General features: G+C 36.5%; 1 protein-coding gene across 1 annotated transcript in view; it reads right to left on the bottom strand.

Moving 5' to 3' along the window:
• Window positions 1-15,842, bottom strand: part of si:ch211-269e2.1 (cohesin subunit SA-2) — a 176,400-nt gene that overhangs the window by 85,376 nt on the left and 75,182 nt on the right. The window contains 7 exon segments of the mRNA XM_051927091.1: window positions 2,868-2,944; window positions 4,498-4,701; window positions 5,747-5,836; window positions 5,925-6,017; window positions 7,769-7,872; window positions 10,168-10,279; window positions 13,305-13,410. Coding sequence (XP_051783051.1) covers window positions 2,868-2,944; window positions 4,498-4,701; window positions 5,747-5,836; window positions 5,925-6,017; window positions 7,769-7,872; window positions 10,168-10,279; window positions 13,305-13,410 — 786 coding nt within the window.

The raw sequence follows: 15,842 nt of genomic DNA on the forward strand, positions 1-15,842 counted from the left end.
CAAACATGTTAGGTTCATTAGTGATGCTTAATTATCCTTGTATGATCGACTATAGGTGTGAGCGTGAGTGAGAACTTCAGTGGACTTGCATCCCATCTAGGTGGACTCTGCTTTATGCCCACTGCTGCCAGAATAAACTCTGATCTCCATGACCCTGAACCGGATTAAACAGTTTTGTTGATGGATGGACTGATTTTGATTAGATTTGAAAAGAGCCATATTGCTCATTACAATGTACTACAACATAACCAATGTGGATACAGAGGTTACATTCAGATCAAGGTCCAAAAAACTGTGTAGTTTAGAGGGAGAGAGGAAGTAAGATATTCAGCTTATTAACATAAAGCAATCATTAATATTTCTACCTCAAGACATCACCTGCACTAACACAGGATTTTCACAAAGTTCTAACTATTCCATATAAATTAAATTACAACTGCTGCAAATTTTTGAAAGGATTTATTTATACAAACAAATGTATACTGTAAAATGTATAAGAATTTAGGTAGGATGTTCATTTCGATGATATTTATTTCTGCATCTTACGATAAGTGAATTTTAGACCAGTTAAGGAGATCTTCTTTGAACATCCTCCAGAAGATTGTTAAAATTAAATGTGAATAAATCCTTAAACCATTGTGTGTTTCTGATTCAAAAATATGTAAGCCAATGTGAAATAACAATATTTTTCACTGATACTGATTACAGACAGACAAAAGCACAATTGAGTACACGTGTCCTTTATATGATTAATTTAGTCAGAGACAGTAAACAGAATGTACAGCAATCAATCAAAGTATCAGATACAGCATTTTATTCACTTACTAATGGTCTTAAGCATAAAAGTCATTAATTCCTAAAATGTGCCTAAAACTGAAACTAAACTCTACATAGAGGTGTGGCATTTACCCCAAACACAACCTGGATGAACAGCAAAAGTTCTTGTTGGAGGTTAGATACCCAATGTGTTTTAATGCTCAGAAGGGAGGTCTTTTTGCATTTCACAATGAGCTGGCCAGTCTTTCTGGTATGGTCTCCAGCTGCAATGGCCTGGGTGGATTTTCCCTCGTATTTATGTTTTTTTCACACTTTTTATGGTATTTTTGAGTCAAAGGGCCATCAAAGAGGCTATGCTGACTTCTGGCTCCTAAACCTTTCTTCTAAATTATTCCATTAGTCAATTTTGTACCCATGACAACAGTCTTATAAGACGTACCTTGTGCTTTTACATATTCAACCTCAAATCCCTTACCCCACCCCCTTTACCGGTTCTACCCAGTAATACAGCAAGCCAAGCAGCTCAGCACATATTATAATAGAGTAATAACTAGACAAAGCACAATTAACTCTAAGCTAATTGCTAAAAGCAATTAGTGTTTTTTCTACTAATTGCTTTTAGCACTAGTGTCTTGTATGTCTAATCAATACATGCATTAAATATGCAAAATATAAGAAACACAGAGTACAGAACTATTCATAGTCCATTACAGTCCATCCCCATACCATGTGCAAGGTACTTAACAATATTGTACATAATTAATCAACACAATCCATGATAATGATGACAGCTATTTCAAAATAGTGAGATGTGCAAGTTCATGCACCCTTTAAATTGTGTGACAAAACAAAAATGGGTTGCTTAAAAGGGTTCCAGACTTCAGGTTCCAAGTATGTGAGAAAACCACAGGGTCAAAGGCCATGACCAAGCAAATTGGAAGCCAGCTAGTGACACCGGACACAAGGACATTTTCACATACTACAAATCCACAGATTTTTCTAGATATGACAGCACATTGAGAATATCATGGGACACTGAAAAATTGAATTATAACAACTATGTTGAATTTGCCATAAACATTTTAACACTACGTATTGCATGTTGATTAGCACATTCAAGTAAGAATTTCACTGTAAGCATCACAATAATGACCTTATAAACCTACAGAATGTTAAATTATTCTGGAAAGTTTAGCATGTATTAAATTTTTTCAACAACAGTGGCATCTGGTGGGGTGTGGGGCAATGCCAAAATAGCCCTTGATGCAGAGAACCCACTGCTTGGACAGAGTGCCAGGCCATCACAAATTCCATTTAGAATCAATAGTGGGGAATCGAGAGTAAACTGATAAAAAACAAAGCAGAGACAGGAAGAATAGACAAATTCAACATAGACAATGACTGGCTGAAGGATCCAAGATCATCAGGACCTGTGCAGTAGGTGCGCCATCATGTTGCACTGATGTTAAGCAGTGAAAGAGAAACACTCAGATCTGGAAATTCTTATGAAAGTGTTAACTAGGAATAATAAACTCTGCAAAGTAATCTTAAATCCAGAAATCTTATTTAACGTATGGTCAACATTTAAATAAAAATCACTATGTAATGCATTGACAGGCATAATCTAGACTAAAGAATGTGTTGTTAATGCTAGAAAGCCATATTAAGATTAGCATCTTTTAAAGGTGTTATTTATGTAACAAAAAAATGTAATGTAATTTATATCAGCTTCATTAAATAGTAAGCAGCTTGGATACATTAACCCAGTAAATTTTTCAATTTGAAAATGATGAGTTTGCCTGCACTTTGCATTTATCTGTTTCAAGGAGGTCTATATAGTGATACTCATATATCAATATTCTAACTTGACCTTACTTGTGAGGTGTCATATTATTATAATGCTTCCTCTAAATTTGCTGAAATTCACATCACTTGATTGTTTAAATGAGCCACAAAATGTAACTCTTATAAACCATCATATTTTTGAAATTATGGCTAATTTCTCATTTCAAGTAAAACAACAAAATCAAACCTATACTCGTGAGAAGAAAATGAGAAATAAAAATACACAATACAAAACCACTACTTACTTATGAAAGGCGGTGATTCTTTTCAATGTGGATAAGAGTTGGTGGTTAACTTCTTTACTAGCTGACTGGCCCTCTCCCTACAAAAAGGGAACAAAACAATTTCCTACACATTCCACTGTCTAGATGATTGAAGTAAAAGAAAATTACAATTTTCCCAGAGTCTGTCCTGTTGCATGTGCAGTATGGCAAGCTTAATTAAACCTGAAAGACACCTCAAATACATTTAGTAGCATCCTAACATACAGTAGATACTGTATTGAAATATGGGAGACACAGTCCTTAGATCTACACCCTGCCAATTCTAGAGATCAGGGCTTGACTCCAAAGTAAAGTACCTTATTACTGTATGTGACTTTATATATTCACCACATGCTGTTTTATCTATGTGCCTGTTGTTAACAAGATACACAGTTAACCAAGCTGATGCTTCCAATTGTCACTGTAGCATTTTTCTATAATACACCAGATTATAGACCAGCTGGCAGGAGCTGTGATCCCATAGTTAGTTATCCATAACTAACAATACAAATGTGATAAATACTTCTGAATGACAAGTTTATCAGATATAAAATATTCTATATAGACATACTAGTTAAAGGATGTGTTTGGCATTTTTCAAGTCAAAGTTACAGTATATCTTCACAAACATGGTATATATGCATTTGCCATGCAAAATTATGTTCCAAAGTACATAATTTTCTATAAATATTAAATACCTTGCCTGCACTGGTGTTTTACATTGGAATTAATGGGCATGCTGAAAAACTGGGTAAAGCTGGGAAAAAAAGCTTAAAACTTACCAAATACATCAATTCTCAAGCCAAGACAGTTGTTAAATATTGATGCGGATCTTGTGATTACACACACATTGTAAAATAGCTTATACATGTCAATTTTGAACATGAAAACACCAATATTATGAGATTCAACCATTTTAAAAGAAAACCAGCTGTGCCAGCTACCTCAGCACTTTCTGGCTTCTGCAATAAGCTTTCACCCCCCCCAGCCGGTTAGTGGATTCCTCTACAAAGATAAACTCACTGTAAAGTTTTCAAGCCATTTGGTTGGTTTTGTTTTGATTTACTTCTGTATTTATCTGAGAACTCACACAAGTAAGTAGAAAATGTACCTTTACCTTGAGTAAAACAGTTCCAAGAATCTGCAATAAAATGATTATTTCCAGATCCCTTTTTTTTTTTATTTTATCAAAACTCAAAGAGAAAATAACTGGTAACTTTTAGGCTTTTATTTTCCAGTCGTACTTTGTGCTCATTTTCTCCATTTAAATATGTGCAAGTGCAGCAAGATATTTTTTTAAACTTCTAGAAATTGCTGGACTTTGGAACACAATTTTGTGTGGCAAATGCATATATACCATGTTTGTTAAGAAATAAGTTTAACTTAAAAAATGATGAAGTTGTACTTTTAAGTTCAAAAGCTGCTTTATAATATCAATATATTCAAAGTAAAAAATATTCCCTTGTACTCAACAACAACAATATTTATTTATATAGCACCTTTTCATACAAATGATGTAGCTCAAAGTGTTTTACAGGATGAAGAAAAAGAAAAAAAAACTCACATCATTTATTATAACCTGACGCACACTAACAAAATAAGCATCATATACCTCACAGAAAAAGTCTTCTAGTAACAAATGTAACCGTTTGGTCCATTGGTCAATCAGCTGGTCTTTGGAGATATTTGCCAGTACATGCACAGCCACCTCCTCGCTGCAGAGCACAGAGTATGTTTTGGCACAGGCTTCAAGGACTGCAGGATGTGTGTGTTGCTCAACAACATCTGTCATTTGCTTCAGCAACATGTCCATATACTTTGAAAATAAAGGCATTCAATGAACACATCCCTCATTAGTGACCAGACAAGAATTTAAGCACAATCATTAATTGTTATTGACATATTCAATAACTCAATTAAATAATGCTTACCATATACATGTAATATATATATATATAAGCTGAAGTTTGACTGGGAGGAATATCTAGTGCAGAACTTATTCAATAAGGACGTTTCGGTATATCGATATTTAGGGTTAAATCCCCATTTGCAAAAGAAAAAACAAAACCCCCAAAATCTCAAAAATACTTCTTCTGATTTGATTGAAATATTGTGACATTATTGAAAAAAGAAAATTAATGAAAATATTTTTTCTTATTTTTCAAAATTTGTCAGTAATAAAGCTGTAGTGTGTGGGGCATTCTTAGGTACCATGCTTCTTTTGTGCGTCAGCTGCGTGCAGAAATGGGGCATTCAGTTCATGTAAATGAATGGTGCTAGGAGAAAAGCACAACTGTACAAGCTGTGGCTGTAATCTCACAAAGAAAAATGGGACTGCTGGCAAGTGAAAAAGATTAGCTGCCCTGCACAGGAAAAAGAGAAGAGGTGGGAAGCTGCATGGAAATTGAGATGTTAAATAGACAAAGAAAGGTTAGGCAAAACTTAAAGAAAAAAAGTGGATACCAATCACGATACAGTAAAATACATTACTCATTCAGGTAACACTCAGCTGGTATTAAAAGACCTAGTACGACCTAAGGAACTATAACCCATACTGCCACCTCAAACCACCAGCTGTTGTGTGAATATTTGTGGTTTTCTGTTAGATTGAAAAAGTCTGACCTCTTTCACTAACACATTTTATGACAACTATAAAATTACCAATCAATGTATACTTTTTTTAATCGCACTATGCCAGAATTTAATAGATATGGTCATAGTTGCTTAGATAACTAACTGAGCAGCATGCTATTTTCATTAATGAGAATGTGTACCTAATAGACCAGCTACTGAGTGTATAACGTATATAGCAAACAGGAACAAAACAGTCTGCAGTACACATATAATGACATGCTACATACCTTTTCCAAATGACTATTTCTGTAAACATCTGTGTCAAAATATTGTGGTATTTGGAGAAGATTGGCCACATTTTCTGCTTTTACTGAATACTGAAGAAAAAAAATGCAAAAAAAAAAAAATCATTTAAGAGCTATGGGAAAAAAATTGTGCACTGTGGCAGAACAATAAAAGCCCTACCTTTTCCAAAAGTGCTGGAAGAGCAACGATTAAGTGCTCAGTGAGTCTGATGCAGTCATCCATCTGTATTTTTCTTTCTTTCACTGCAAAATTCTAAAAAAAAAAAAAAAAAAAAAAAAACCTCCAGCTGTAAATTGTAGCTTGTGGTTTACTTGTTACAGTTTAGTAATTGAATGTGGTGTCAATACTACAACTAAAACTAAGGAAACAGGATTCCAACCTCAGAGTGGATAGATAATTTGACAAAGAGGAGTCTCACCAAGGAAAGGAAATTTACATTAAAATGTAAGATTTTAGGACAGGGTGTTTTTTTTCTGCTATAATCGACACTAAACATGATTGGTTGTTTTTTTAAGTACTGGTAACCATCAGTCACCAGGTTTGTTCCATAGCAGAACTTGAAAGGTCGGCATACTGTTACAAGTACAACGGAAACAGCAGTTCTGAGACAGCGAAGAAGTCAAGGACATAAGAATGTTTTAGTGTGGAAAGAAAAAAATTTAATTTAAAATTAGGCAAGTGACTAGGACTAGGTAATTACTATAGACACAACATTATGAATTAATATTATGGATAAACAATATTATTGAGTGAAAAATTTCTAAATCAATTAGGTAAGAGACCAGGACAATAATTATTAATTACTATGTACAATAATGAATAATTACTACGTATTTGACAGAAAACTGTGTGTGTGGAGAAAAAGTTGAGAGTACTAAATGACCAGGAAATAAGACCAGCAACTACGGACAATCAAAACAGATGTCTGCAGCTGTCAAAAGCTTGAATATAAAAAAAACGCAGTCAGAAAACTTACTGTCAAAAGTACCAACACAAATTGGTGAAATTCAAAGTCAAAAAGTAGAGCAAAAAGTCTTAAATCTGTCTATAGCCCTTTCCCTATCTAAATTAAATCTTGAGCATTTCTTAGTTTTTTCAAGGCTAATTCAGAGATTGGAAACCATAGACATTGTACTGCCATCTGCCCAAATGACTAACAGTTCAAGTCCATGTAATTGTCAACAGTTATCATTGGCATAAATAATATGGATGCTCCAATAAAACTATTAAAGACGATAATAAAAGCTTCAAAACAAATGCGTACCTCAAATATAACACTAAAAAAGTTTAGCAATAAATAACATCATTATCTTACATCATAAAAACAGTATCCCAAAAGTCCAAAGAAATGATGACAATCATAAACTTGGAAAAACGGTTAATATCAGAAAAACCTTCAAGATGGAGAAGGACTTGAACATTCAGCCATCACTAAAATAATTAATTAGCAAAGGAAGCAACATGGTTGAACTATTTCTAATGCAAAAGTGAAATAATTCACCTTAATAAAAATATAAGCATCTGTGTGTCCATCCAGTTGCTATGTCTCTGTCATTCCAACAGATGATGCATCACATTTGTAGAAATGCATTGTACTAGCACATATGTTTGTGATGCACCATCCATTGAAATGACAAATGCAATGCATTTTAATACTACTGTATATGCATTACAAAACACATTCCAATAGATAGTGTACTACAAACATTAATGCTGAGGTCTACATTGATTACTTAGATTTCAAGCCATCTATCAGCAGTTCTTTATATGTTCACCCTTATCTCAGGTATTTCATTGAACAGTGAAAATATTTACTATATACTCTCAGCAGCAGAGCATCAAATACATTATGTAAGTACTGATGAAATTATGCATTAGTGTAGCTAATCAGATAAAGGGAAAAAATCTAATTTAGGTTTTGAAACGCCTCTATTAAACATTCACAAAAGATAACAACAATCACTCACCACACCTGCAAACTGTAACTGAGCAGCACCACCAACCTTTTTGTTCATTCCTCTCCCTACAGGGGGGTGTCCTTCTGTGGCTTGACGGACTGACGTCAACAGCATCTCAATTAGGGACTGCTTCTGGGAGTCATTCAGATCTGTTAGGGAGCAACACTGGAATTAGACAACTCAGTTTTTATATAAAAAAATATCCCAAAAATTTTTAAAGTGGACTTATGTAACTGAATTGGCAAATGTTAAACTGTATTTTATAATGATATATACAGTGCATCCGGAAAGTATTCACAGCACATCACTTTTCCCACAATTTGTTATGTTACAGCCTTATTCCAAAATGGATTAAATTCACTTTTTTCCTCAGAATTCTACACACAACACCCCATAATGTCAACGTGAAAAAAGCTTACTTGAGATTTTTGCAAATTTATTAAAAAAAAATTGAGAAAGCACATGTACGTAAGTATTCATAGCCTTTGCCATGAAGCTCAAAATTGAGCTCAGGTGCATCCTGTTTCCCCTGATCATCCTTGAGATGTTTCTGCAGCTTAATAGGACTCCAGCTGTGGTAAATTCAGTTGATTGGACATGATTTGGAAAGGCACAGACCTGTCTATATAAGGTCCCACAGTTGACAGTTCATGTCAGACCACAAACCAAGCATGAAGTCAAAGGATTTGTCTGTAGACCTCCGAGACATGATTGTCTCGAGGCACAAATCTGGGGAAGGTTACAGAAAAATGTCTGGTCCCAATGAGCACAGTGGCCTCCATCATTCGTAAGTGGAAGAAGTTCGAAACCACCAGGACTCTTCCTAGAGCTGGCCGGCCATCTAAGCTGAGCGATCAGGGGAGAAGGGCCTTAGTCAGGGAGGTGACCAAGAACCTGAGGGTCACTCTGTCAGACCTCCAGAGGTCCTCTGTGGAGATAGGAGAACCTTCCAGAAGGACAACCATCTCTGCAGCAATCCACCAATCAGGCCTGTATGGTAAAGTAGCCAGACAGAAGACACTCCTTAGTAAAAGGCACATGGCAGCCCGTCTGGAGTTTGCCAAAAGGCACCTGAAGGACTCTCACACCATGAGAAAGAAAATTCTCTGGTCTGATGAGACAAAGTTTGAACTCTTTGGTATCAGGCATCACGTTTGGAGGACACCAGGCACCACTCATCACCAGGCCAATACCATCCCTACAGTGAAGCATGGTGGTGGCAGCATCATGCTGTGGGGATGTTTTTCAGCAGCAGGAACTGGGAGACTAGTCAGGATAAAGGGAAAGATGACTGCAGCAATGTACAGAGAAATCCTGGATGAAAACCTGCTCTAGAGCGCTATTGACCTCAGACTGGGGTGATGGTTTATCGTTCAGCAGGACAACAACCCTAAGAACACAGCCAAGATATCAAAGGAGTGGCTTCAGGACAACTCTGTGAATGTTCTTGAGTGGCCCAGCCAGAGCCCAGACTTGAATTCGATTGAACATCTCTGGAGAGATCTTAAAATGGCTGTACACCGACGCTTTCCATCCAACCTGATGGAGCTTGAGAGGTGCTGCAAAGAGGAATGAGCGAAACTGGCCAAGGATAGGTGTGCCAAGCTTGTGGCATCATATTCAAAAAGACTTGAGGCTGTCATTGCTGCCAAAGGTGCATCGACAAAGTATTGAGCAAAGGCTGTGAATACTTATGTACATGTGATTTCTCAATTTTTTTATTTTTAATAAATTTGCAAAAACCTCAAGTAAACTTTTTTCACGTTGTCATTATGGGGTGTTATGTGTAGAATTCTGAGGAAAAAAATGAATTTAATCCATTTTGGAATGAGGCTGTAACATAACAAAATATGGAAAAAGTGATGTGCTGTGAATACTTTCCGGATGCACTGTACTTAATTAAAATGTGCATTGCTACTTTAGAACAACTTTCAGCAGATAACAAATTAATCCAAACCCAAATAAAAATGTAATAAACTATAGAAAGTGGAGAGAATTACTTTTTTTATTCAAAGTAGCCTTTTATTTACAATTGTTGTAATTATTTGCAAAGAAGCACACAATACCCAAGCCAAATGCTTACATCTGGAATATTCAACATGAAAATTGGTCACATGTTTTGAATTATTCATAATTACCCAAAACACAAGTAGAAAGCCTGTGTTGGTTTTCATCATCTTCTGAATAGCCTACATGTGTTATCTTTGCATACAACATTCACCATCAGCCACAGCTGAATGTCTTCTTATTATAAGCTACCCATTGTTACCCTTAATAATTTTAAAAGGACAGTATATGTCTTTATGCTGAAATAATAAAGAAATCAAGAAAGAAAAGAAAAACAATAGAAAGGAGCCTCCTTTGCTTTTTGACAAATTATTCAGAACACTACTCACTAGGGGTTAGCATAGCCCGCTCACAAATAAGCCATTTGCAGTCCTTACCCTGTGTTCCTGGCTCCTCAAGTAGAAGTTCAGTCATAGACTCCCAGTCCTTTAAAAGAGATCCTGCATTGTCCCAAAGGCTGTCAACCAGATATGCCATGTGTTTGTGTAACTGTTATCAGGATCCAAACAAACAAAAGCTGTAATTAGTACATTTAATTGCACTCAATGCCTCTTGAATGCAACATTTAAAAAAAAAAAACATTCAATTCTGAACTTCATTGCCTTATGACACTTGCATACTCTCGTGTCTCTGTGAAACATAACACAGCATTCTTAAACCAGCTTAATCCAATTTATGGTCTTAGGGGACAAAAGGCCTATTACAGTCATATGAAAAAGTTTGGGAACCCCTCTCAGCCAGCATAATAATTTACTCTACTTTCAACAAAAAAGATAACAGTGGTATGTCTTTCATTTCCTAGGAACATCTGAGTACTGGGGTGTTTTCCGAACAAAGATTTTTAGTGAAGCAGTATTTAGTTGTATGAAATTAAATCAAATGTAATTTTGCTGATTTGAATGCATGTAACTGCTCAGTACTGATTACTTGCAACACTAAATTGGTTGGATTAGCTCATTAAGCCTTGAACTTCATAGACAGGTGTGTCCAATCATGAGAAAAGGTATTTAAGGTGGTCAATTGCAAGTTATGCTTCCCTTTGACTCTCCTCCGAAGAGTGACAGCATGGGATCCTCAAAGCAACTCTCAAATGATCTGAAAACAAAGATTGTTCAGTATCATGGTTTAGGGGAAGGCTACAAAAAGCTATCTCAGAGGTTTAAACTGTCAGCTTCAACTGTAAGGAATGTAATCAGGAAATAGAAGGCCACAGGCTAAGTTGCTGTTAAACCCAGGTCTGGCAGGGCAAGAAAAATACAGGAGCGGCATATGTGCAGGATTGTGGGAATGGTTACAGACAACCCACAGATCACCTCCAAAGACCTGCAAGAACATCTTACTGCAGATGGTGTATCTGCACATCGTTCTACAATTCAGCGCAATTTTCACAAAGAACATCTGTATGGCAGGGTGAAGAGAAAGAAGCCCTTTCTGTACTCACACCACAAACACAGTCACTTGTTGTATGCAAATGCTCATTTAGACAAGCCAGATTCATTTTGGAACAAAATGCTTTGGACTGATGAGACAAAAATTGAGTTATTTGGTCATAACAAAAAGAGCTTTGCATGGCAGAAGAAGAACACCGCATTCCAAGTAAAACACCTGCTACCTACTGTCAAATTTGGTGGAGGTTCCATCATGCTGTGGGGCTGTGTGGCTAGTTCAGAGACTGGGGCCCTTGTTAAAGTCGAGGGTCGGATGAATTCAACCCAGTATCAACAAATTCATCAGGATAATGTTCATGCATCAGTCACAAAGTTGAAGTTGCGCAGGGGTTGGATATTCCAATAAGACAATGACCCAAAACACAGTTCGAAATCTACAAAGGCATTCATACAGAGGGAGAAGTACAATGTTCTGGAATGGCCGTCACAGTCCCTTCACTTGAATATCATCGAAAATCTATGGGATGATTTGAAGCAGGCTGTCCATGCTTGGCAGCCATCAATTTTAACTGAACTGGAGAGATTTTGTATGGAAGAATGGTCAAAAATACTTCCATCCAGAATCCAGACACTCATCAAAAGCTATCGGAGGCATCCAGAAGCTGTTATATTTGCAAAAGGAGGCTCAACTAAGTAGTGATGTAATATCTCTTTTGAGGTGCCCAAATTTATGCACCTGTCTAATTTTGTTATAATGCATATTGCATATTTTAATGTCACTGCTGAAATACTACTGTTTTCATAAGGCATATCATATATTAAAAGGAAGTTGCTACTTTGAAAGCTCAGCCAATGATAAACAAAAATCCAAAGAATTAAGAGGGGTTCCCAAACTTTTTCATATGACTGTATAATGGAGTAAGCGAAAGGCAGGAACCAACCCTGGACAAGACAGCAGTCCACCGTCAGGCCCACAAATATACACATCCACACTGAAACAGGACCATCTAGAAAGACCAATTAGCCTAGCCTAACTCTTTGGGGATGTGGGAGGATGACTGGCATACCAGCATGAAAGTCCACAAAGACATGGGGAGCACATAGAAATCCATATAGACCTTTGAGTGCTGTATTCAAAACCAGAACACGGGAACCATGAGGAAGCGGTGCCCACCACTGTGCTGTGTTCTATCCACTGGAAAACAATCATTATTTTTTTAAATGCTTTTCAATATTAAACACTGTTTCAAGTCAATTATTATCTATAGTTCAGATGCTTCCAGATTTCAAAAAAATAAGCACCATTAGACTGCACATGAAACAGTGGTTGGAAGGTTGAACCAGCATTCCTTTTGTCTCAATTAACACTATTTCCCAAATTTTGCCATCAATACTAAGATCTAAAATGAAAGCTGATAACCTTGTTAAGTAGTGTTCTCTGTTTTATACATCAAACCACTTCACCAAAGCTTATATTCATAGTTTTTGTTAACTGTTATTATAGACTTTATTGAACTGCATACAAATAAATGGACTAGTAAATTACAATCAGTCGATCCACCTATCTATCTATCATACTAAATTTGGGATATTTCAAGGATATGGTTGCTTTAATTATTTTAAACAAGCAGACTTGTACTGTGCAAGATAACAGTACTAAATTGAATCCCTTCTGCTTTGACCCCATTACCCAAATCTAGAAGCTTTCTAAATTAAGCTTCTGATGAGCCCTCAGTGGTGTGTAAGAATAAATCATTGATTATTATAAACTTATTAATGCCTATTAGAAATGAGCCACAATTTAGCAATGCATATTTTGAACCTGCTTACTTGTTACAGTGGTGTTAACGGCTAGAGAGCACCCACTAGCAACAAAGGAGAAAGGCAAGAATTAGCCTTAGACAGAACACCAGACCTTGGGAGATAGTAAACATAAATGTGCCATTTTATTTACTATAGACTAAAGTTTCACACGGTCAGCCTCCCTTATATGCATCAATAAATAAAACTATAGAATCATCTGAAAGCACAAGGTAAGCACTGATGTTGACACCAACAAAAGCACATATCTATGGCACTTCAATTTTTATTTACAAACAAATAAGATTAGAGAAAAGTGTTTCAACCTCACTGGTGTGGAAGAACTGCAATAAAGTTGTAATCACAGTCATATTCTGCTCTTTTGCTGTTTTTAGCTCATCTTGCTCTTGCTGTGGACTATAGCTTAGTAACCTGTTAAAAAAAGAGAAGAAAACTTCATAACTTATATGCACTGTAAATATGGATGAGGAAAGTGGGTTTGTATGGTCTAACCAGCTTATGTTTTAAAGTGAACACAAGACTTTATCACTAGCTTGTGGTATTGGTCATGAATAAAATATTCCTTCATTGAATCAGTTTCTGCTTTTTTCCTTCTTTCCCTACCGACTTGGCTTTTGTTGATAGTCACTGCAAAACACAATTTACAGGAAAGTGTATTCTTTTCAATTCAAGCATGAAATCAGTAGGAATACTGTGAAATTTGAGTATATATCATTATCATTATTAGATATTCGTGATTTTCATTTGTTTACGCCATTCTCTCAAGCACAATATTTCTTTTTCTGCTTCCCACGAGTTGTATGAGCTCCCCCTTTAAAGTCCACAGGTGTGAATGCATATGCAAGTAGACATACAGTACATAAGTGTCTGCACCCTGTGTGTCACATTTATGTATTAACGTAAAGAGCAAGGAGTGCAGACAAGTAGCTTTGAGTGTCAAGACACAATTTCTGTGGCTTCCCCATTAGAAATTCAAGCACCACAATCTAAGACCAATGCTGAGGGGTATTGCATGATTTAAGTGCCACTACCGATGAGCGGTTCATGGGATGTAGGTTGAGTCCCCTTTGGAATTAACACATTAAGTTTAAACTGACGCCATCAATCCAGGAGTGTTGCAGGTATCAGGGTCTTCACCTTCTCTGCGATTGTTGCACATATGCTATATATGCTATTCCCATTTACTGTATGTAATCAGAATCAGAATCAAAAAACTTAATTAAATAATTTGTTAGAATTAATAAATATTTAATTATGAATCGATAAAAAGGTCAGGGACCTAAGCGTCAGAGGCCTCTACCCCCTATCAGTCAAAGCATTTTTGACATTTCAGTGTAGTTTTTTTTATCTGTAAATATTAATATATCAAAAACTCAGTTATTAAGCTGATACCTACTGCCATAGATGTTCCATCCTGCCAAATTTCAGCTTTTTAACTAAAAAACAGTGTTTTTGTTGATGAGGGAGTGAAAATTTTTGTTCTATACAGTGCCCTCCATAATGTTTGTGACAAAGACATATTTTTCCTCGATTTACTGCTCCACAGTATGAACCTAAATAACAAACAATTCCGATGTGATTAAAGTATAAATTGCAGACTTTAAAGGTAACTGCATACATTTCAGTCACACCATGTAGAAATGACGACACTTTTTATACATGGCCCCCATTTCAGGGCACCATAACATTTGGGACAATTGGTGCCACAGGTGATTGTGATTACACAGGTTTGTTTCATTGCTTCATAAGATACCTAGGGTTGCTTCTACCCTTTGGAAGACAAGAGCGATGTCAATGAAAATCAAAGAAGCCATTATAAGGCTGAAAAACAAAAATAAAACAATTAGAGACATCTGCAAATTCTCAGGATTACTTAAATCAACTGTATGGAATATTATTAAGAAGAAAGAATGCACTGATGAGCTCAGTAATCGCAAAGGGACCGATAGGCCAAAGAAGACCTCCACTGCTGATGACAGAAGAATCCTCACTATGGTAAAGGAAAAGCGCCAAAGCCTGCCCAACAGATGAGAAACAGTCTTCAGGAGACAGATGTGTATGTGTCAGAGACTACTATCCACAGAAGACTTCATGAACAGAAATACAGAGGCCATACTGCAAGATGCAAACAACTGGTTAGCCACACAAACAGGATGGCCAGACCACAGTTTGTGAAAAAGTACTTAAAAGAGCCTGCAGAATTCTGGAAAATGGTCTTGTGGACAGACAAAACAAAAAACTTGTCTGTATCAACGTGACGGAAAGAGCAAACTGTGAAGAAAGAAACTGAATGAGATCCAAGGCATACCACCTCATCTGTTAAACAAGGTGGTGGGGGTGTTATGGCTTAGGCATGTGTGGCTGCCACAGGTACTGGCACATTTATCTTCATTGATGATGTAACTGCTGACACAACTAATTCTGAGATGTATAGAAACATCTTATCTACTCAAATTCCAGTAAATGCTTCCAAACTCACTCGACGGCACATCATCCTAAAACAAGATAATGATGCCAAACATACTCCTAAGGCAACACAGGACTTTTTCAACAATAAAAAATTGAAACTTCTTGAATGGCCAAGCCAGTCACCACATTTAAATCCAATTGAGTATGGTTTCCATATGCTGAAGAGGAAACTTAAAGGGACAAGCCCTCGAAACAACCAGGAGCCGAAGACGGCTGCATTAGAGGTTAGACAGAGCATCAGCAGAGAAGATACTTAGCACCTGGTGATGTATATGAATCGCAGACTTCAAGCAGTCATTGCATGCAAGGGATATGCAACAAAGTACTAAGCATGACTACTTTAATATACCCACCAATGCTATGTCCCAAACATT

This window comes from Erpetoichthys calabaricus, chromosome 4 (assembly GCF_900747795.2).
Source record: "Erpetoichthys calabaricus chromosome 4, fErpCal1.3, whole genome shotgun sequence".
Classification (NCBI taxonomy): Eukaryota; Metazoa; Chordata; class Cladistia; order Polypteriformes; family Polypteridae; genus Erpetoichthys; species Erpetoichthys calabaricus.